Genomic DNA, 23099 nt, shown 5'->3' on the forward strand with positions numbered 1-23099 from the left:
GTATCTTTCCCATCCCGCCCGTGTTGCCGTCGATCGCAACATTGGGATGTAGGCAGTCTGTTTTCTCTCCACTGAGAGACGACAATCCTCATCATACCAGCTGTTTTTTGTTTACTTTTCCGAAAGCCAATAGTTTCGGTTCCCAGAGAGCACGAGTGCTCGAGTAGAGAATCGTTCAGCTGTCGGTTGTGATTGCAGCTTCTCGATGTCGAACCTTCCTTGTATTTGTTGACGTGCGCGCTATCCAACACCAATTTTGTGCTCCTATTAATTTGGGTCCCAAACTTGGTCTCAGACCGGAAGTCGTGAGGTATTGATCCTACTTTACAAACAAGTAAGGTAAGGCTAAGTTCGGGTGCAACCGAACATTTTATACTCTCGCAATTTATTGATGTTATTTTACAATTAACACAATTCGACCCATAAATTCTTTATGCCGAATAGAAAAACGAAAATCATCATAAATAGTATATGGGTACAGAGGTAATTCCTGAACCGATTTCACTCGTTTTCACCACCAAGATACAATATATAATTAGGTATATGGGATCTAGGGGAAGTTATGGCCCGATTTTAAACATTTTTGGTACAGAAACAAACTGTTATAAGAAAAAAATTCCCCCTGAATTACATTAAAATATCTGAGAGATTTACTTATATCGGTGAAAAATTACCCTTAGGCACTGAGTTCTTCATGTTCGATATCAGGGGCCTTGAAATGTCATGTTCCGATTTTGACAATTTTTTCACAAGTGATGTCACAGCTCAAATACAGTATTTGTGTACAGTTGTATTCCGCTATTTTCAATGGTTCCTAATGTATATATTATAAAGTGAACGAAACAGATGGAATTCAAAATTTTGTGATATATCGGAAGTTGGCGTGGTTGGGAAACGATTTCGCCCATATTCCATCCGTGTCATTTCTTAGTGTTTCTGGCGTTTTTCGTTAGTGAGTTAACGCACTTTTAGTCATTTTCAACATAACCTTTGTATGGGAGGTAGGCGTGGTTATTATCCGAATTCATTCATTTTTGGACTGTATAAGGACACAGCCCTATGCTCCATGCAGGAGTAACAGGAACTATATATAAGGAAATAGCTAAAAGAAACGACTGCAGAAAGTTTGGTTTATACAGTTTTTTTGGTTTGCAAGATATATAAAAATAGATGCCACGGCCCCTTTTAAAAAAAAAATACATTTTTATACTCTCGCAACAAAGTTGCTACGAGAGTATTATAGTTTTGTCCTCATAACGGTTGATTGTAAGTCCTAAAACTAAATGAATTGGATATAGGGTTATACATATATATCAAAATGATCAGTTATGACGCATTATAGGTTTTCGGTTTTCGCCATTTTGTTTGCGTGGCAATTGTCCGATTTTGCCCATCTTCGAAAGCAACCTCAGAGTGACCAGGAATATGTTTTCCAAGTTTCATTAAGATATCTCAATTTTTACTCAAGTTGTTGCTTGCACGGACAGACGGACGGACAGACATCCGAATTTCAACTCTACTGTCATCCTGATCATGTTAATATATATAACCCTATATCTAACTCTTTTATTTCTGGACACAACCAACCGTGAACCGTATGCGAACAAAACTATAATACTCTTCTTAGCAACTTTGTTGCGAGAGTATAAAAATGATTAAAGGAATAACATGCACGCTTGAAACCTGTGTCGAAAAACAGTTGCTTTAACGTTTATTTAAATATGTATGTATGTAAATAATATATATTGAGTCAATTGATTAATTCATTTACTTTGGATTCTTAGCCGCTAACTTCAGTAAAAGCGTCAAAAACGAAAATGCTTGAGTTACCACCTGAAAAATGTAAACATAAAATTGAACATTTTCTACGCTCCAATGCCGCTTAACTGTGAAACTCAACACTAAAATCAAATTTCCAACACTTACCGCCCGTAGTCTCTCCACATCCATTGCAAAGAATTTTCCCGCCGTCAGTCGAACCGCACGCTTACTATTCGCCAATAATATTAGTATATCCTTACGTATGACAATGGAGTGGGTCCACCACTGCGAGCGCCAAAATGCCTCACCGCAGCGTACACTATGACCGCGCAGCAATTCACCAAAATAAGTAAGCATCAACATCTCGACGAATGTCAGAAACGCATATTGGGCCAAATTCAAAATGCGCACTATCTGACGTTCGCCCTGGAGCGAAAAGAGCAAAATCAAAAGTGAAGTAAAAATCAAATCGTTAAGGTTTCAATAATAACAACTTACCACAACACCAATAAAAATCAATAAACAAAGCTGGAAAGTAACTTGTATCGATTTAACAAGGCAATAAGGATTAAAAAGTTCCTCCAACTCCTTACAGGCATCCAGAATAAAGCGATGCAATTGTACACATTGCACTACGCCCAAATGTAGAGCTTCCGGCAAAGACACAGCTGGCTCTTGAGTATATAAATGTTGAACTGTCGAGAGATTAGCTAAGTGTTCTTGGCAATACATATACTGATTCACTTCGTCATCAGCAGTGTTTGGAAGTGCTGATTGTTCTTTGCTAAGGAAAAGTATTCAAAGTAAATATATTAAATAATTTTTTAGATTAAAATTAAATATATTAGATTAATTGGTTTTAAAACAACTGGAATTCTAAGAAATCCATATTTCTGGACAATAGCGAATCCTGTTTTATAAGAGCAGAGAAGGCAAAATATCGATTGATAGATGTTGCAGCTCCATTTCGCTGCATTATAACAGGGCGCTAATACTCATTGACAAATGTGGTTTGAAGTAAGAAGATCAACAACAAATAAGTTGTATCAAGTAAGCTTCGTGCGATCTTCGTCACCAACGTACGAGAGAATAACGAGCCCGCAAAATATAGGAAAATACAGCTTCATTCTGCTGAATTCTCTAGAATTATTATACTTTTGCAAAAAAAAGATAATAAGAACTATAACATTATCCGCCACGGATACTCGGAGGATTAGTACCTCTGAATAAAAATATTCATTTGACAGCATGGTCAAACCCGACAGACTACTGCATTATCTTTATAAAACTGAATAATCTTCAAAATTCCGTATCAAATTCCGGATCAATAGTGATAAAAAGTTCATTAATACTAGTAAATACAGGTGACCTTGTATTTGACCTACCGCAATTTTTCCACTTCACAGAAGGCACGTAAATGACCATAGTAGCTCAGGTTCTTCAAACTGCAGTAAAGCACATCGAACTGCCCGCACATAAGTATAACCAACGAAACGAACAAAGCCGAGCAATTGCCAAGAGTAACGCCCATGATTACCTGAGTCGACAATTGCAAAGCATACACCAACTCGTAGACGTAAGGTTGCTGTAAGCCAAAATAACAATAATTATAAGAGTAAAAGAATTAATAATTTGTTCCAAAAGAGGCAACTACCAATGGATCAAAGGGATACCAGCACTTCAATGGTAGAGCGCGCACACCCATCACCAACGGGGTTGAACCATACAAAATCGTAGCAGCCACACAAGATAAGGTCCAAGTAACAGTGATGCGTTTAGCCAAAACAAAAGTGCGATGCCAGCACACAAAGCTCAAACCGGGCAACGAGTGTTGCCAATAATGATGATTGATACGTTGCAGAAAAGCCAATATACGCTGTGAACGCAGGAAGCAATAGGTGGCCGCATAAACGCTGAACCAAAATATGATGGTCATGGTGAGTGCGTCGCTAATCTCCGCCAGTTCGCCATGCAACAGCTTATCATGGGCGGTCTTCAAAAAGAGCACAGCCATGTGGAGCGATTGTATGATCATGATGAAGCAGTAGATGTAGCCTAGACCGTATCCTAAATTCATTGGAATTTGTCCGGTGGCTTTAAGACAGATTACTTGTGCCACGAACAAGTCTGGAATACGTGGCTTATCCTCATTGGAGTAGAGTAGCTTGTTGCTTTCTAATTCTCTGGTATTCCTTTCTGCTCTTTCTTTCATATTCTCTTTGTTTGATGAAGATACTTTTTCGGTTGATGTGACGATAAAACTGCAGCGTTAACTGTTTTCAAGACAAATATTTATATTGGATGAAGACAAAAGGACCTAAAGATAAAAGTAAAGTAATTTCCTGTATTCTACTTATTTATTTATAAGTAATTAAAGGTCAGTAATATAATTTTTACAATCAACTTAATAACATCCTGGTTCGGTAATCAATTTGAGTTAAAGGGGTTTACAATAAGAATGATTGTAGAGTCGAACCCATGAATGTGTCACTTTGACAGTAAACGAACGATTTGGTATATGATAACCAAAAAAACTCTTGCTGCATTTAATGAAACTTACGTTAAACCGAGGTAACACCGATGAACATCGGGAAATTATATGCTTTAGTGATGCCGGTACATTCCTCTTCAGTATTTCTTCGATTAACTATTAATTCCCATTAAAGGTTGAAAGGTCGACTTTTAAGGCCCATCACTTGAGTTTTTGCTCCAGTATTCAAATTGCATACCCCTGTAGCCGTATTCCTAATGCTATATGTGACGTCATATGTAAATATGTACGTATATATTGAGCATAGCATAAATTCAAAACATTAAACTTTTTGTCAACGCCTCAGAAAACTTTTCCTGCTGTAATTAAGTGTTTAATGTTTAGTCGTAGCCAAAGTCCTCAAAATAGCCAGCATAGACATATTCGTGTATATTTTTTATACTTTAGCTACATATTGTACGGAGTATAATAGTTTTGTTCACGTAACTGTAGCTTGTAACATCTAAATCTAATCGAGATAGTTATAGAGTTCTTATCAAAATGACGAGACGGATCGAGTTCTGAATGTTTGTATATCCATCCGTCTCTTTGATTCTCTGAGGAAGTTGATATTGTTGATGGATAAAATCGGAAGTCATAATATTTCGTTTAGTGATATTTCATCTGGTAACAGAAATTGTGGCTCTTGGAAATGAAGATCTGAAGAAGCTAAGCTTTGACAACTAGAGAAAGAGCGCAAAAGGCAGAGTAGCTTTTAGGCATATTGTTCTGCAGGCCGAAGCTCACAGAGAGCTGTAGAGTCAAATGATGATGATGATGATACTTATCACGCAAACACTCCATTCACAGTTTCGTTGAATAACGAATATTGAATTACTATAATATTTAACAAACACCAAAAAATGTTTCTACGACTTTGAGCCTTGCATATTACAGGAGTATAAAATGTTTGGTTGCACCCGAACTCAGCACTTGCACAAGTGTTTTTATTTTTTTTTTAGTTCGCTTGAATTCGAACACTAAAAACGCTCAGTACTTCCATGAGATATGTATATACACATATGCTTAAGGTGCGATTTACTTGTTTATTAGGAAATGCTTGAAATATTATCGAAACTGTGTTGAGTAATTCTAACGAAGTATCAGTTCTTGGTCGGATATAAATTCAGATCCATTCTGGGTATGTAAATTAACTTACCTCCAATCACTGTAAAATAAAACAAGTAAGGAAAGGCTAAGTTCGGGTGCAACCGAACATTTTATTCTCTCGCAATTTATTGATATATTTTTATTAACCCTTTCGCGGACACGTCGGCATAATCCGACACAACGAATGGCTTAAATAGGACACGTCGGTATATGCTGACATAGAAAAAAAATCGTATATAAACACGTCGGACATAGGCGACGTCTACTGCATTGGTTTTATATGTAGTAGCTTATTGTGTGCCACTGCAGAAGCAATCAGATTTAAGTTAGTGTCCCAATTTTGAGTAAAAATTACATCAATAAACCATAAACCCAAAACTGAAATCGGAATTCAATTATCGGTTTTATAAGCCAAATAAATGCATGTGTTATTCTGATAACATTTACTAAATTTCGTGTGTCCGCGAAAGGGTTAAGATAACACACAATTTGACCCAATTTGAAAATCCTATAATTAGGTATATGAGAGCTAGGGGAAGTTACACTAGTAGAAGAAAAATATTTCCTCTGAATTAAATTAAGATACCTGAGAGATTTACCGAAATTTTCGGTAAATTTTCAAAATTGAGTTACATGGGAAGTTGTCGTGGTTGTGAACCGATTTCAACGATTTTCCACACGTGTCATCAGGGTCAAGAAAATATTATATACCGAATTTCATTCGAATTGGTCGAGTAGTTCCTGAGATATGGTTTTGGACCCATAAGTAGGCGATGCCACACCCATTTTCCATTTTGTAAAAAAAATCTGAGTGCAGCTTCCATCTGCCATTTCTTATGTGAAATTTAGTGCTTCTGACGTTTTCACTTTTAGTAATTTTCAACCTAACCTTTGTAGGTGGGCGTGGTTATTATCCGATTTCAACTAATTTCATGGTGTGTGGTGGGGTACGTAAGAACCGACTGCAGAAAGTTTCGTTTATATAGCTTTATTGGTTTGCGAGATATATACAAATAACCGATTTGGGGGCGGGGCCACGTCCACTTCCCCAAAAAGATTACATCCAAATATGCCCCTTCCTAGTGCGATCCTTTGTTTCAAATTTTACTTTTATAACTTTATTTATGGCTTAGTTATGACACTTTATGTGTTTTCGGTTTTCGCCATTTTGTGAGCGTGGCGTTTTCGAAAGCAACCCTCTCACGGTCCCAAAGAACATGTGGTCCAAGTTTCATCAAGATATCTCAATTTTTACTCAAGTTATCCGTTGCACGGACGGACGGACAGGCAGACATCCGGATTTGAACTTTACTCGTTACCGTGATCATTTTCATACATATAACCTATATCTAACTCGTTTAGTTTTATGACTTACAAACAACCGTTATGTGAACAAAACTATAATACTCTCTTAGCAACTTTTGTTGCGAGAGTATAAATATAGTGAGGAAGCGCAAAGTTCAAGCTTAACTCGCAACTGTAAAGCTCATATCCTGGGAAATATTAATTTTTTTATTTTTTTTTTTCATAATTACCTAATGACTTAATGAAATTTAAAGGATTTTCTTGGCGACACCTTCCATTCGGATATATGAACTTTGAATGCAAAAATGTAATATATACAAGGGAAAGGAGGGCTAAGCGAGTTAGATCAAGGCTTGGACCGATTTTGTTCCTATTGTCTCTCCTTTCTGTGTTTAAAGTTTAGTTATAACATTTTCCGATTAACGATATTTTGTGGGCGTGAGATTTGTCTATATATTTCCCATCGTCAAAACCAGCCCTCTCAGTGGTCAAAGTATACTTGTACCGATTGAATAAATATTTATTTAAGACTAGTTTTTCATCCGTTTGAAAATGCTCTATATTATCAAACTGATTTAAACTGATGAAAGGAATAATATCCAAATTGAAGTCTTGTACACTTAAAACACGTATCTTTGACATTTATTTAAAATAAATGGATAAACATTATATTCGTATTTATTAACTCAATTGACTAACTCGTTTATTTTGGATTTTTTGCAGCCAAGTTCTGTAAGAGCGTCAAATATGAAAATGCTTGTGCTACCACCTGAAAAATAGAAACAAGAAAAATTATAAATTACTTTCGCTCCAACGCCACTCAACTATAAAACTCAACACTAAAATCACATTTCCAACACTTACCGACCGCAATCTCTCCACATCCATTGCATAGAATTTACCCGCCGTCAACCGAACTGCACGCTTACTATTCGCCAATAAAATGAGTATATCCTTACGTATGGCAACGGAGTGAGTCCACCACTGCGATCGTCCAAACGCCTCATCGCAACGCACACTATGACCGCGTAACAATTCACCAAAATAAGTGAACATCAAGACTTCTATGAATGTCAGAATCGCATATTGGGCCAAATTCAAAATGCGCACCGTCGAACGTTCACCCTGGAGCAAAAGGAAAGAAACGAAAAATCAAATTTTATTGTAGAGTTTGTAGTATTCAATACTTTGATAGCATATTTCAACGAAAACTCACCGCAACGCCAATGAAAACCAATAAACACAGCTGCAAAGTAACTTGCATCGATTTAACAAGGCAAAATGGATTAAAAAGTTCCTCGAACTCCTTGCAGACATCCAGGATAAAACGATGCAATTGTACACACTGCACTACGGCCATATGCAGAGCTTTAGGCAAAGTAACCGCTGGTTCTTGAGTGTATAAATGTTGAAGTGTCGAGAGATTAGTTAAGTGTTCTCGGCAATACATATACTGATTCAGTTCATCGTCAGATATTTTTGGCAGTGCTGCTTGTTCATTGCTAAGGCAACAAATGTAAAAAAGTGCGTTTTAGACTTTTTCATATAAATATTATATGTATATAATAGACATAAAAGCACTGAAATCTTAAACACATATTTGTATGACGGAAGTCTGGCCCTTAGAGAGTATAAAAAGTGAATAGAGGAAAGGTCGACATTGAAGTCCATATTCTGTGATCTCATTTCGACTCTCAATATTGGCATTTACACTAAAATCTGAATTTATATTTCGCTGATCTTTTTTCTGGTGCAATATCGGCTCTCAATATGGCAGTGATAATGAGCGTATGATCTGTATGGCCACAGGGTTCGCGGTATCAGAGAAAAAGAATCATTAAATTGGAACAACGATATATGAATTAGAGAAAAAATAAGCCCTAGTTTTATGGATATTTTCAATCCAATTTTACTTTTTCAAAAATGTTTAAGGTGTTCTACCTTAGAGAATCTATGCATGTTGTAACTTTTACGGGAAGAATGTTTCGGTAACGACTTTCAAGGAACTGATGATATCGGTTCACTTAAGCTTGGTTTACCTTAGTTTGATATTTGAAATGAAAATTAGAGCTCTCTTCCCGGAATCAGTCTCTGCAGTGTGGACCGAGAGGTCGACTTCAGTTTTGAACTTACGAGTCAACTTAGGTGATGCTGCAAATGATTTTCAAAGTCCAAATATTTTACATACCGCAATTTCTCCACTTCACAGCAGGCGCGGAGACGACCATAGTAATTCAAATTCTTCAAACTGCAGTAGAGCACATCGAACTGTCCGCACATGAGTATTATCAAAGAAACGAACAAAGCGGAGCAATTGCCAAGCGTGGCGCCCATTATTATCTGAGCCGACAATTGCAAAGCATACACCAACTCGTAGACATAAGGTTGCTGTTAACAAGAATAACAACAAGTATAAATATATTTTATTTACTATTTTTTAAAAAAGCCACCTACCAACGGATCAAAGGGATACCAGCACTTCAGTGGTAGCACGTGAGCACCCATCACCAGCGGGCCCAACCCATACAACACCGTACCGGCCACACAAGCTAGTGTCCAAGCGATAGTTACGCGTTTTGCCAAAACGAAAGTGCGATGCCAGCACACAAAGCTCAAACCGGGCAACGAGTGATGCCAATAATGATGACTGATACATTGCAAAAAAGCCAATAGCCGTTGCCAACGCAGCAACCAATAGCAGCCGGCATAAACACTAAACGAAAATATGATGGACATGGTGAGTGCGTCGGTGATCTCCTCCAGTTCGCCGTCGAGCAGCTTATCATAGGCGGTCTTCAAAAAGAGCACAGCCATGTGTAGAGATTGTATAATAATGATGAAGCAAAAGCCGTATCCCAATCCGTAACCGAAATTCATTGGAATTTGTCCGGTGGCTTTGAGAAAGATTATTTGTGCGACGAACAAGTCTGGAATACGTGGCTTGTCCTGATGGGAGTAGAGTAGCGTGGTGTCCCCTAATGCTCTGGTGTCCATGTTGCTTCTTTTAATTCTTCTTTATCCTTTTGTTTGCTGTAGAGATTTTTTCGGTTGATGTGACGATGTAAACTGAACTGTGTACACTTTTGAAGTCGAATATTTATATTGATTGAACCAGTTAGCAGAAAGAGCGAAAGTTGCCGAAATTCAATGTTTTGTGCTAATATATTTATAAATAATTTAGTTTCATTTATAATCACAGTAAAAGCATCAGGGGTCTGTAAACAATTGGGGATAAAGGATTTTGCAATACGGATTGTTGTTTCAATGAAATGAAGTCAAGTGTGTTGTTAAATTGTTAAGCAGTGTTCAGGTGTCTACCAAACTATTGAACCAGTTTTAATATCGAATTCTACTCTTCTTGCTACTGCGGTCGTCTTAAAGGATCGTGGATGTCTATTACAGTTCATTCCTAGAAATGCACGGTTTTGACTACACCAACCTCAACTAACTATTTCTAATAACCCAATTGTAAACCCCTGTTTAGCCAAATCATAAATTCCAAATACTCAACTTTTTGTCAACGCCTCTCAAAACTTCGTATTCGTATTGTAATTAAGTGTTTAGTGTTGCGACGTAGCCTCATAAAAGTCAACACAGACTCTCCAGTCTCAAACCACGTCCTATTCTTATATAAATGTATATACTTGTTTGTGTATTTTATTTTCATTGTTTAATATATTTTAGAACTTGTTGAACTATTAGTGACTAGACTAGACTTATTATTGTTAGAGCGGGCAGGCATGTTCAAATATGATGACGTCGACCCGAACCTGTTGTTTCTTGCTTCATGTAAGCTACTATAGAACAGATGGTGGGGATAGAACAAAAATTCTACTGAAACTTAACTCCTAAAAGAGCCAAGCAATATATACAATATGGTACTGATGAACATAATTTCGAATACTTTACTCGGAGCTCCTCTGAACTAATATAACTTATAGTGTTCGAGTTTCATAGATGTAAAAGACATCCCACAAGCCTGTTAGCTTATGATAGACCCTCGAAAATACAGGAATGAGCGCAATACCCCCAGATAAAAGTAGCTAACTAAAAAATTATACAAAAAATATTCAATTTCATTCTGAAAATTATAGAAGTTCATGGGACACTTTTTTAAAATTAAATCATGGACTCATTTTAATTTTAAACTATAATATTTTATAAATTGTTTGACAATTTTCGACAAAATTTGGTATACCTATAACTGTTTACTTTTGAAAATCTTTAAGAAAAATTAGAAAAATTGTCATATTCCCATTAGGCCCACCAATATATAAGAAGAAACAAATACGAGTGCATACTACAATGTAAATTGCTTCAAAATCGTATGCATCGATTACCCTAATATCCTAGTAGCATGGAATTTTGTTTCAAATTCACGATCCCTCCATGTTTGTGTCATGTATGTGGGAACGGTAGTGCGACCCATTACTAGAAGTGGACGCACATACAACAACATACAGCCCTGAAAGATAGCGAGTAGAGTAGTACAATAACATGCAACTCTGAAAGATAACGAGTAGAGAAGAGTAGCGAGAACAAGCGGGTAGGATAAAACGAACGATCTCACAGTTGGAATAGACGCGGACGCGAACACACGGCACTGGTAACCTTTTTAACTTGTTAAACAAATATTCTTAACTTTTAAAATAAACGTTGTAATGAACTATTTTTAAAATAAACGTTGTAATAAACTATTCTTAACTTTTAAAAGAAATGTGGTAATAAACCTTTACGTTTTAAATAAACAAATCCACAAACCCACAAATTGGGGGCTCATACCGTGGAAAAATTGTGGATAAAATTTTAATGCGTGTTTTACTTATCGGTGACTGTACATGAAGCGGTAAAAGCGTCCGTAAGCGTCGATATCCCAACATTTTTTTTTCCGTTAACTTTCATTGAAGAAGACTAGCAGATCACTCAAGCTGCGGGCGAGAGTGAGCTAGTAAGAACATATTGGTTGGTGTCAGTGAATAAGCAGAACGTGCGTTGAAGAAGACTAGCAGATCACTCAAGCTGCGGGTGAGAGTGAGCTAGTAAGAACATATTGGTTGGTGTCAATGAATAAGCAGAGCGTGCGTTGAAGAAGGCTAGCAGATCACTCAAGCTGCGGGTGAGAGTGAGCAAGTAAGAACATATTGGTCGGTGTCAGTGAATAAGCAGAACGTGCGTTGAGGAAGGCCAGCTGGTGAGCGGCGGTGAGTAAGCAGAAAGGCGAAATCAACTAGAAAGCACAAGCTGAAACAAAAGCGGAGCGAGTGTACAACGTGAAGGCGTTTCGGCGAAAATACAAGTACAAAGCTTATGTGTGATGAATGAGCAGAACGGCGATTTAAGGAAAAGCAAAGGTATTTGCAGCAGCGAGAAACATTTCATTCAGAAGTAGTTTGTTTAGAAACATTGTAATAAGAGTAATTTGTTTAGAAATATCGTTATAAGAGTAATTTGTTTAGAAACATTCCATTCGAAAGTAGTTTGTTCAGAAATATTCAGATACCGTAATATTACTGTGTGGTGCCCAAAATATGGACAGACAAACGATACTGACGTTTAACGTCAGGGAACTGCAACAAGCACTCCGTGAACTAGACATTTCCGTTACTGGACGTAAAGCGGAGTTGCAAAAAAGACTATTGTTGCACTACGGACATGAGACAATTACGGACGACAGAAATGACGAATCAGTTAGTTCCTATGAAGATGTACAAGACACAAATTTTACGACCGCGGTGGCACCGATTAATAGATCCACCTTTACGTTCAACGATATAAAAGAAAGTTTAACACAATTTAGTGGAGATGATAATATTGATATCCGACAATGGATAAGCGAATTTGAGGAAAGCGCAGTAGTAGTAGGGTGGAATAATGTGCAAAATTTCATTTATAGCAAACAACTGTTAAAGGGAGCCGCCAAATTATTCATTAGAAGCCAACGAGGCTTAGTGAACTGGGAACTCCTTAAGCAAGAACTGATCAGTGAGTTTGGGAAAAAATTATCGTCGTCAGAAGTACATAATCAGTTAAGAAGTCGTAAGAAGAGGGTAAACGAAACGTTTCGCGAGTATTTGTATGTTCTTACTGAAATTAGCAAACCATTAAGCATTGATACGGAGAGCTTAATAGCATATTTCATTGAAGGTATAACAGACACGAAACTAAACAAAGCGGTTTTGTACGAAGCAAAAACAATTGAAGAATTAAAAGAAAAAATTAAAATTTACGAAAAAATTCATTGTAAACCAGTTAGGTCAATACAGAATACCGGCAATATTCCTTACAATCAAAAACATACAAAATCGTGTTTTAAGTGTGGAAGCTCTACACATCTCATTCGTGACTGCAGCAGTCAGCAAACAAAATGTTTCAAATGTAATGGCATAGGACACAAGTCTTTCGAGTGCAAAAGTGCTGAAAGTATAAAAGTAAAGAAGGAATCAGATAAAATTAATGTTGTAAATGTTACCGGAAAAATAAGTTTACCTGTAAAAATAGTGAAAGTAGGTGGGCTAAAAATTGATGCACTGGTTGATACCGGATGTTGTTTGTGTTTAATTCGGCGTGATGTTTTCGATAAAATTAATTTTGATGGTGAAGTGACCGATGACAAAAGAACTTTGTATGGCGCCTGCGCAAAATAATTTTCAACGTATGGTAGTTTCGTTACAGAATTGGAAGTTGATGATTTAAAATTCTTACAGCAGTTTCACATCACCAGCGAAACTGCTATTCCATATTCGGTATTCATAGGCACATCAGTATTAGATAAAGTCAACATTAATATAAAGCCAGAAGGAGCGAAATTTGTAAAGAGAAACAATATTAAACCAGAGGTAGAAGGAAAAAGTAAAGAAAACAGAATGGAATTACTACATGAGTTTGAGGAGTTATGTTTGAATGTAGAAGAATATAGCGATTACGTAGTTATTCGGGAATTGGTAAATAGTTATAAGCCCCAATGTATTGAAAAATGTCTAACTAAAATGAAAATCGTTTTAAGCGACGAAGTACCTGTATTTCAACGTCCACGAAGACTATCTTTAGAAGACAAAAATTTCGTAAACCAGCAAGTAGAAAATTGGTTAGAAGCTGACATCATACAGCCAAGTTTTTCAAATTACGCATCTCCGATTGTTATAGTAAACAAAAAAGATGGGTCAAAAAGGTTGTGTTGTGACTACAGGTTGTTAAATAAGAAAATCATTCGAGATAATTTTCCGATGGCACAGATCGACGATATTTTAGATAGGTTGCAGCAAGCAAAAATATTCACAACGTTGGACTTGGAAGATGGATTCTTCCATGTACCTGTAGCCGAAGATTCGATAAAATATACAGCATTCGTGACCCCAGATGGGCATTACGAATTTAAATACGTTCCATTCGGTATATGTAACTCGCCAGCTGTATTTTGTAGGTTCATAAACTATGTTTTTAGAGACCTCATAAAAGACGGAACGATTTCTATATATATGGACGACATCATTATTCCTTCCAAAGACGACGATGAAGGGATAATGAAACTGAACGTCTGGTACGCATCACTAGCAAAGCCTTTAACAGATTTACTTAAGAAGGACAGCACTTTTAAAATAGGAAAAGAACAGGTAGCATCTTTTCAAACTTTAAAGAATGACTTAACCACATCACCGGTTCTTCGGTTGTACAACCCTCATGGTGAAACCGAGATCCACACAGATGCATCAAAATTTGGATATGGGGCAATTTTTATGCAAAAGTGTAGTGAAGATCAGAATTTTCATCCAGTACAGTTTTTAAGCAGAAAAACAAGTCAGACAGAAGAAAACTATAGCTCATATGAGTTAGAAGTCTTAGCAGTCATTACAGCGTTAAAAAAATGGCGAATCTATCTAAAAGGAGTAAAGTTCACAATAATTACAGATTGTAACGCTTTCGCGCTTACGATGCGTAAAGAAGACGTACCCCCCAGAGTCGCAAGATGGGCTCTATTTTTACAAGAATTTGACTACCAAATTGTACATAGGTCCGGATCTCAGATGAGGCATGTAGATGCTTTAAGCACTTACCACTTAGACCACTTAGGACCTTTGACGGCTACTGCAAAACGTTATAACCACATTTGATCAGTTGTAGATGCGTTCTCTAAATTTGTCTGGTTGTACCCAACAAAAGATACTGGTGCATTAGCAGTGATTGATAGGTTAGGTAAACAAGCAGCCATTTTTGGAAACCCAAGAAGAATAATAACGGACAGAGGTGCAGCCTTTACCTCCCAAGTTTTTAAAAACTATTGTAGTGAGCAAGGAATACAACATCGGTGTGCCGAGGGGAAACGGACAGTTGGAGCGCATCCACCGAACGGTAATCCCAATATTGACGAAACTGTCTTTGAACAATCCAGATCAATGGTATAAAAACGTCGACAATGTACAAAAATGTTTAAACAATTATCCAAATCGTAGCACAAAGGTGTCCCCATTTAAACTATTAACTGGACTTAACATGCGTTTAGAAAATCAGGTAGACTTGAGCGAATACATTGAAAACGAAGTAATAAAAGAGCTAGAAACCGAACGTGAACAGATTAGAGAGACTGCTAAGAGAAATATTAAAGCAATACAGGAAGAAAATCGGAAAAACTATAATGCGACTAGAAAAGCCGAACAAACGTATGAAGAAAATGAATTAGTAGCTATAAAGCGTACACAATACGGTCCCACATTAAAGATTAAGAAAAAGTTCTTAGGTCCGTATAAAATTATTAAAAAGCTGAACCACGGTCGGTATGATGTCGAGAAGGTAGGTGAACATGAAGGACCGAATCGAACGACAACAGTAGCCGAATTCATGAAAAAATGGTGCGTGTCGTTCGAGGACGAACGAATGTCAGGACGGCCGAGTGTGGGAACGGTAGTGCGACCCATTACTAGAAGTGGACGCACATACAACAACATACAGCCCTGAAAGATAGCGAGTAGAGTAGTACAATAACATGCAACTCTGAAAGATAACGAGTAGAGAAGAGTAGCGAGAACAAGCGGGTAGGATAAAACGAACGATCTCAGAGTTGGAATAGACGCGGACGCGAACACACGGCACTGGTAACCTTTTTAACTTGTTAAACAAATATTCTTAACTTTTAAAATAAACGTTGTAATGAACTATTTTTAAAACAAACGTTGTAATAAACTATTCTTAACTTTTAAAATAAACGTTGTAATGAACTATTTTTAACTTTTAAAAGAAATGTGGTAATAAACCTTTACGTTTTAAATAAACAAATCCACAAACCCACATGTATTTAAGCTTAACTAACTCACGTGGCAAAAATAAAACTCGTTCATAATCGCACTTAAGATGATAAAACTCATTTTGAAATATTTGCAACCACAAACGAGTAAATGTCTAACTTCAACCGGCAGCTGTGATTTCACATTAGATGCAACATTTCAACTATCCCAAATACTCATGTGACCCCAAATATTTATGCACTCATTTTGCATTATTCACACACACTACTATGTGATTCTTGGTATTGCGTGTAATACTTTTGATTCAGCAATGGTTACAAATACTGCTGAACTCGAAACCAAACATTATGGCAAATTTTTCTCAAGCACTCTAACTGTCCAAATAGCAGACGCTTTCAGTATGGTTTATTTGCCTTAGTATGTTAAAGCTTTTCTAAAAGGTCAATATGCTTCATTTTATGAGCGGAAGTTCGTGGAAATTATGGAAATGCATGCAATCCATATAAAGTTAGAGAGTAGCAGTGATTTTTGAATCCTAAGTTGATTACTCAGAATAATTCAAATTTTGTCATAAAGAGAAGCCATCCCCTACGGATAATAAACAACAAGTCTGCACGTTACGAAAAAACAATTTATATATTACATATAAAATGGAAAGGAACGAGCAGAAATCCTCATGTATCTATATATACTTAACTTACAATAGAGAGAATATTGGTATTTTCATATAATATCTAATCAATCCTTCTGATCCTAAAGAATGGAGACTTAGTATATCCAATTCCTAGCAGCAGGGTAGAGTATTTACATATCGATGTCGGTCTTCAAAGTACACTATTCAGGCAATCTCTTTTGAAGAACTATTATTCCGAATGGGCAATCAATGTTCCAAATCTATTTCCGATCTCCTACTGTTTCCTATTATCTATTACCGCCCGAATTCTTTAAATACCATGAGAACTAAGTGGGTTCGTTAACGCGATCTGGCATTATCTAACAAACTCAGACCCAACATTCCCCGATAGACTAAGTACTTATAGCGCCAAGTATGAAAATGAACCAAATATTGTTGGAAATATGATTCAAACTAATCTCTAAGCCACCTACTTACTTTATAAACCTAAACAGTTAAAGCTTTATTTCTTTCAGAATATTTTACTTTTCGTTACAAAAAAATAATTGAATCAGCAACATTAACGCGCTTTACGCAGGGTCTTCCATTCACGCACACGACAGTATGTGAAATTACTCGAATAACTGCGGTACAGAAAAAATAAATCCATTAATATGCTAGTTGGTATTCATTAATTTGCTGCAAGTGCTGCGTGCCGTCCAACAAAATTACCCGACTGTGTTTATGAAAACTTTCCCCAGTAGTCGGTAGTATATGTATATGTATATATGTACTTGTTTATGTGTATGTGTATTTGTACTTCCGGGTTAAAGCAGGAAGTTGTGGAAAACTCAATTATACGCATCGCTTGACCGTGAAGCATATAAATCGTTACCCCATTCGGTCGTTATTGCCCTTTAGCCGCTTTCACGTTCATATGATTTCACACAACGACGCATTAGTACATAATCATATACGAGTATGTAATTTTGTTCTCCTGGTTGTGTGCAAAACTGAGACAGTTATCAGCTCAGCTAACAGTCGTCCTTCGCTAAGGTTCATGCATTATATAATATGTCTGTAGGAAGTTAACCTTCAATGCGTACAAAATAATAATATTTGATACATACTTACATATGTATATTAATATAGATAGTTGTGAACTGACCTGTCCGTCTCTTAATGTCTTTCAGTGTTTAGGAAGTGATTCACTACTGATTTATTTAATTTAATATTGGAATCAACATTTAACTCTCTAAGAGCCATTTTTTTTTCTAAGACTGTATTTAGAAGCTATTAACTTTCCAATAACTCTCGACAAATCTTTCCATATACAAGCCGGGTTTATACTTCCTACTTTTGTAACAACTTTCCAACTTCCATCTCACAAAATCTCGACCTATGTTATCAGGCCTGGATGTATCATCACTGGAGAACTTTAACATCGGTCAATTAAGGAAGCGAAAAATCGCTTCATATATATTTTTACATTCGGATTTTGAAATGTAACTCATCCACTTCCAAACAACCCGAAGGACAATCAAAATCAAATGGATAAACAACAACCAAATACAGTGCGGTCTAAGTAGTTAGACTAGTTCCAAACCAACATTCAGTCTAGGACTGTGATATTGTATTCTAGTGCAAGTGGCAAAACATAGGAGCCTCCGCCCAAATATGGAAAGTCTACCATTCAGGGATATATATTTAATACCAAACATTTTGATGTAAGACACCAACTCACGTAGCATTCCTTCCAATTGTCGAAGGAATTACTGTTCAAATTTCCTTTTTCCAATTGTTATTGAAAAAAGTTCGCTAAAATTTATAATGACTTCAATATCAATTATGAATAATCGAAAACGACTGACATTTAATTAAATTTCTAGTTTTAAGGAAATTTAACATGTTTGTAAGCGATTTTGTTTTTGTTAAATTTTGAATGTAAAAATGTTTTAAACTAATTGTTCATAACACTCGAATCTGACAATATTTGTTTGTTTTTACCGGTGGAAAATGTAAAATTTGTAAACTCCAATGCACTTAAACAAAACACACACCCATAAGGGTTAAAAAACGTAAACAAAAAATCTGTAAGAACGTACAAATTTCGGATAGCTACCGCGATGATAAGCTGGAGATACATATATTGGAGCCATTGGTCGATTTAGAAGTGTTTTTACGCACTTTCCTTCGTATACTGCAACTCCAAACGAGGTATTACCAAGTACACGTAAGATGGGTTTAGTTGCAAATATGAGTCCAAAAAAATTATCTGGCCCATATAATCGTCTCATTTATTTCTTAAATTATGTAAAAATTCAAATATTCGAACTGAGCGAAATAATCCACCCGCTATACCTTATCTGCTCTATTAAACTATTCGCAATTCATTTAAATTTGATAATGAAAAATTAATACCATCGACTAACCAGATTAACCGGTTAGGCCATTATTCGAATAATAACATTCGTTTTGCAGTATCCGAATAATCGTTAGTCGCCGACTATTCGATGAACCGCTCATATTCGACTATTCGAATAGTATTAATCGGTTAATATTCCTGTGAACCGTTACAAACCGGATATTCGAATAACAGATTTTCATGTTATTCGAATATTTTTAAGAGCCCTAATATATTATATTATATAGTCTTGTTTAAGCCTACGACCGGATCAAATAACTTCCTCTGGCCAATTTGATATAACCGTATGGTAAATAAAACTATAATATCCCAAGGCAGTTTTAGCACTCTGGGTTAAAGTTAGAATACGAAAAAAATACTTTGAATACAAAAGCCCATTAAAATAACTCTACTGTCAAACTTTGTCAACAATCACATGGTTTCCCAGCACACATACACGACATATTTATGTAGCTACGAGTATTGCCAGTGTTCAGCCCAGTAGTCACAAATTATAAAACTCGATGAAACTAGCTTGGTTCAAAATTAACTGTAAATATAATGTTTGAAAAGCACTGATGGATCTTTTTCTCCATCAAACGGTAGTCAAAAAGTTTTAAAAGCGACCAAAAATTTATAATAAACTTAAACTGAAGAGAGCATTTTTATACTCTCGCAACAAAGTGGCCAAGAGAGTATAATAGTTTTGTTCAAATAACGGTTGTTTGTAAGTCATAAAACTAAACGAGTAATATATAGAATTATATATACCGAAGTGATCAGGGTGACGAGTAGATTTGAAATGTCTGTCTGTCCGTCCGTACGTGCTACGGATAAATTGCGTAAATATTAAAATATTTTCTTGGGATTTAGGGAGGGTTGCTATTCAAAATAGGCAAAATCGAACCATTTGTGGGCGTGGCATCACCCACTTATGGGTCAAAAACCATATCTCAGAAACTGATCTACCGATTTCAATGAAATTCGGTATATGGCATTTTCCTAACACCCTTACGGACGGAATATGGGCGAAATCGGTTCACAACCACGCCTACTTTCCATATAATACAACGAATCAGAGATATTGATTTTATAATACATGTATTAATTGCGAACCAATGAGGATTGCTTATCGGGTAGTCTAACGAACTCGGCAGCTATTCTCTTTCTACAATTGTTGTTATTGTTGTCGGAATATATTCGGACAATGCCAACATAGCACAACTTGCGCTCACAAAAATTGCATTAAAAAGTTTCGTTTATGGCGTGTTTTTGCTATTGTTGCTAGTGTTTTGTTGTCATTGTTATTGGTGTTGGTGTTGTTGCCACAACCAATGTTGACAAACACAATGTTGTAATGGTTTTATGCGAATTTTGTTATTGTTGTTGTTTTTTTGTTTTATTTGTGTCTTTTCTGTACATAATTGCCCAAAATGAATAAAAGAGAAGAGGAAAAAGCGGAAAAAGCTGGCAAGCAAGCATAGCGAAAAACAATAACAACGTAAGGCCGAGAGTGGCAATAGCAATAAACTAGAACACAATAAATAAATTAAAAACAATAAAGTGGTGTTGTCAGTTAGTCCTTTCGACATAGTATTTTAATGGCTACACTTTTGTACAACTTTTTTGGGCCGAAAAATTGAATAGATTGTCAATACAGTGGCGTCCCAGATGAGAGAGATATGTATGCTAGAGGAGATTTTAAAGGCTTTAAGTTACGCCATGTACAACGTACAACAACAGCAACGTGCCACTTTTAGTTGCAGAGTTGCAGCTGGTTCTTGTTTTATTTTTTGCATACTCCAATTGTTGCTTAGTTATGTTGCGAGCGCAAAGTTGTTGGCACTTTAAAGTTTTGCACTCTCATCAACTACTAATTCGCTAAAATAGTTTATGCCACTGCTGGAGAACGCGAAAATTCGCTATGCTTGTGGCCATTTTACTGCCACCAACGGAGCGCCAATGAGTGCTAAAAAAAAAAACAAAAAAAAAATATAACAACAAAAAGTTTAGCTAATGCAACCACGTTCCGGGGGTGAAGAGCGTTGTTGACGTCGTAATTGCTCGAGCGAATAAATTAACGAGCACCGGGAGCAAAATGCCAACTTGCCGCATAAGCGACCCCACTTTATTGCGCACTGATATTTGCACTGCAGCGTAAGGCTTTCTAATGTGATTGCGCAACACGTTAATTGGCTGCAACTGGCAGCGCCGCCTTCACTGCAAAACTTTATGCACGCGCACTGCGTACTTACGGTACTTCCATGGCACTCGGGCGTGTGTGAGCGTCAAAGCTGTGTATTGGCGTTGTGGGCGCAATTAATTAGACAATTCTAAAATGCAGCCGTGTGTTAGTGACGCATAAGTGGCGGCATAGTGCCTACATTGCGGCTAGCGCAAGCTTCACAACAACTTTAAGATTTACATAGCAACTGCAATCAACGCACACTGCGGTTGAACTTGAAACTCTTGATAAATGTGTATTATTTTATTTGAATTTACATTTCTTGTTTCTTGTTGCCACGATTGAAGGTTTGCTTTTTCTTTTCTTCTAATAAAGTATGCAAGAATTCCTCGTTTAATTTTTAATTACTAATTGAAAAAATCATACAACCCAGAGAGAAATTTTAGTTAAATTTGAAGGTCACCGCCATGGAGCAACTTTAGAGACCTCTAGATAACGTATTTTTCAGATGGGTAAAAAAAGTCGTATCATCGCTGGGACAAGTGTACTGAGTATTATATTGCGAATTTTTTATACTCTCGCAACAAAGTTGCTAGAGAGTATTATAGTTTTGTTCACATAACGGTTGTTTGTAACACCCAAAACTAAAGGAGTTAGATATAGTGATATGTATGTTAAAATGATCAGGGTGAAGAGTCCGAATGTCTGTCCGTCCGTCTGTGCAAGCTGGAACTTGAGTAAAAATTAAGATATCTTAATGAAACTTGGCACACTTATTTCTTGGCACCATAGGGATGTTGCTTTCGAAAATGAGCAAAATCGGACCACTGACACGCCCACAAAATGGCGAAAACCGAAAACACATAAAGTGCCATAACTAAGCCATAAATAAAGCTACGGAAATAAAATTTGGTATGAAGGATCGCACTATAAAGGGGCATATTTGGATGTAATTTTTTTGAGGAGGTGGGCGTGGCCTCGCCCCCAAATAGCTTTTTTGTACATATCTCGGAAACCAGTAGAGAAATATAAACCAAACTTTCTGCAGTCGTTTTTTTTATTCCTAATACAGTCCTAAAATTAAAGAAATCGGATCATAACCACGCCCACCTCCCATACAAAGGTTAGGTTGAAAATGACTAAAAGTGGGTTAACTCACTAACGAAAAACGTCGGAAACACTAAATTTCACATAAGAAATGGCAGATGGAAACTGCACTCAGATTTTTTTACAAAATGGAAAATGGGCGTGGCGTCGCCCACTTATGGGTCAAAAACCATATCTCAGGAACTACTCGACCGATTTCAATGAAACTTGCTTTGTAATAGTTTCCTTACATCCCAATGATATTTTGTGAAAATAGGTAAAATCGCTTCACAACCACGCCATATAGGATATCGGTGCTTCTAACCTAATATTATGGTTTCCAACTTTCAATGGACTTTATACAATATATATGACGAATATGTATGTCAAATTGTGTATTATATAATATAAATAAAGTTAAATAAATAAATTGCGAGAGTATAAAATGTTCGGTTACACCCGAACTTAGCCCTTCCTTACTTGTTTTAAATTCTTATACTCTCGCAACAAATTTGTTAAGAGAGTATTATAGTTTTGTTCACATAACGGTTGTCTGTAAGTCATAAAATTAAAAGAGTTAGATATAGGGTTTGGAATGTCAAAATGATCAGGGTTACGAGACGAGTCAAAATCCGAATGTCAGTCTGTCCGTCCGTCCGTCTATCCGTGCAACGGATAACTTGAGTAAAAATTAAGATATCTTGACGTATATCAACCAAACTTTCTGCATCCATTTCTTTTACATACTCCATTACACACCATAAAAGTTAACTCACAAACGGAAAACGTCAGAAACACTAAATTTTACTGAAGAATTGGCAGAAGGAAGATGCACTCAAATTTTTTTACAAAATGGAAAATGGGCGTTG

The 23099-nt window shown here is 36.5% G+C and overlaps 3 protein-coding genes across 3 annotated transcripts in view; 1 reads left to right on the plus strand and 2 right to left on the minus strand.

The window, feature by feature from the left end:
* Positions 1–1671: 1671 nt before the first annotated feature.
* LOC105215836 (putative odorant receptor 85e) lies at positions 1672–3973 on the minus strand. The gene is made up of 5 exons (XM_054225341.1): positions 3416–3973; positions 3147–3346; positions 2260–2545; positions 1927–2187; positions 1672–1833 (listed from the first exon to the last, which is right to left on the minus strand). Exons 1-5 carry the CDS (start codon positions 3971–3973, stop codon positions 1768–1770), a joined length of 1371 nt encoding a protein of 456 aa, XP_054081316.1. The 3' UTR covers positions 1672–1767.
* A 3435-nt stretch (positions 3974–7408) lies between these two features.
* Positions 7409–9817, minus strand: LOC105215837 (putative odorant receptor 85e). Its single transcript, XM_054225657.1, has 4 exons — positions 9161–9817; positions 8895–9094; positions 7923–8208; positions 7409–7843 (listed from the first exon to the last, which is right to left on the minus strand). Exons 1-4 carry the CDS (start codon positions 9698–9700, stop codon positions 7499–7501), a joined length of 1371 nt encoding a protein of 456 aa, XP_054081632.1. The 5' UTR covers positions 9701–9817; the 3' UTR covers positions 7409–7498.
* Positions 9818–11096: 1279 nt separating this feature from the next.
* LOC105215798 (probable cytochrome P450 313b1) overlaps positions 11097–23099 on the plus strand; it is a 33216-nt gene continuing 21213 nt past the window's right edge. Inside the window, exon 1 of the mRNA XM_054228084.1 lies at positions 11097–12057. Coding sequence (XP_054084059.1) covers positions 12021–12057 — 37 coding nt within the window. The 5' untranslated portion in view covers positions 11097–12020. The remainder of the gene's footprint in view (positions 12058–23099) is intronic.

The sequence above is a fragment of the Zeugodacus cucurbitae genome, chromosome 2, assembly GCF_028554725.1.
Source record: "Zeugodacus cucurbitae isolate PBARC_wt_2022May chromosome 2, idZeuCucr1.2, whole genome shotgun sequence".
NCBI lineage: Eukaryota > Metazoa > Arthropoda > Insecta > Diptera > Tephritidae > Zeugodacus > Zeugodacus cucurbitae.

Excerpts from the sequence above, each read along its gene's own strand:
- LOC105215836 (XM_054225341.1), bottom strand. The coding sequence starts at position 3,973 with ATGAAAGAAAGAGCAGAAAGGAATACCAGAGAATTAGAAAGCAACAAG. Across the intron at positions 2,188-2,259 it reads TGATTTTTATTGGTGTTGTG|GGCGAACGTCAGATAGTGCG; the intron begins GTAAGTTGTTAT and ends TTTTCGCTCCAG. Across the intron at positions 1,834-1,926 it reads ATGTGGAGAGACTACGGGCG|GTGGTAACTCAAGCATTTTC; the intron begins GTAAGTGTTGGA and ends TACATTTTTCAG.
- LOC105215837 (XM_054225657.1), bottom strand. The coding sequence starts at position 9,700 with ATGGACACCAGAGCATTAGGGGACACCACGCTACTCTACTCCCATCAG. Across the intron at positions 8,209-8,894 it reads TGTGAAGTGGAGAAATTGCG|CAATGAACAAGCAGCACTGC; the intron begins GTATGTAAAATA and ends TTGTTGCCTTAG. Across the intron at positions 7,844-7,922 it reads TGGTTTTCATTGGCGTTGCG|CTTTTGCTCCAGGGTGAACG; the intron begins GTGAGTTTTCGT and ends TTCGTTTCTTTC.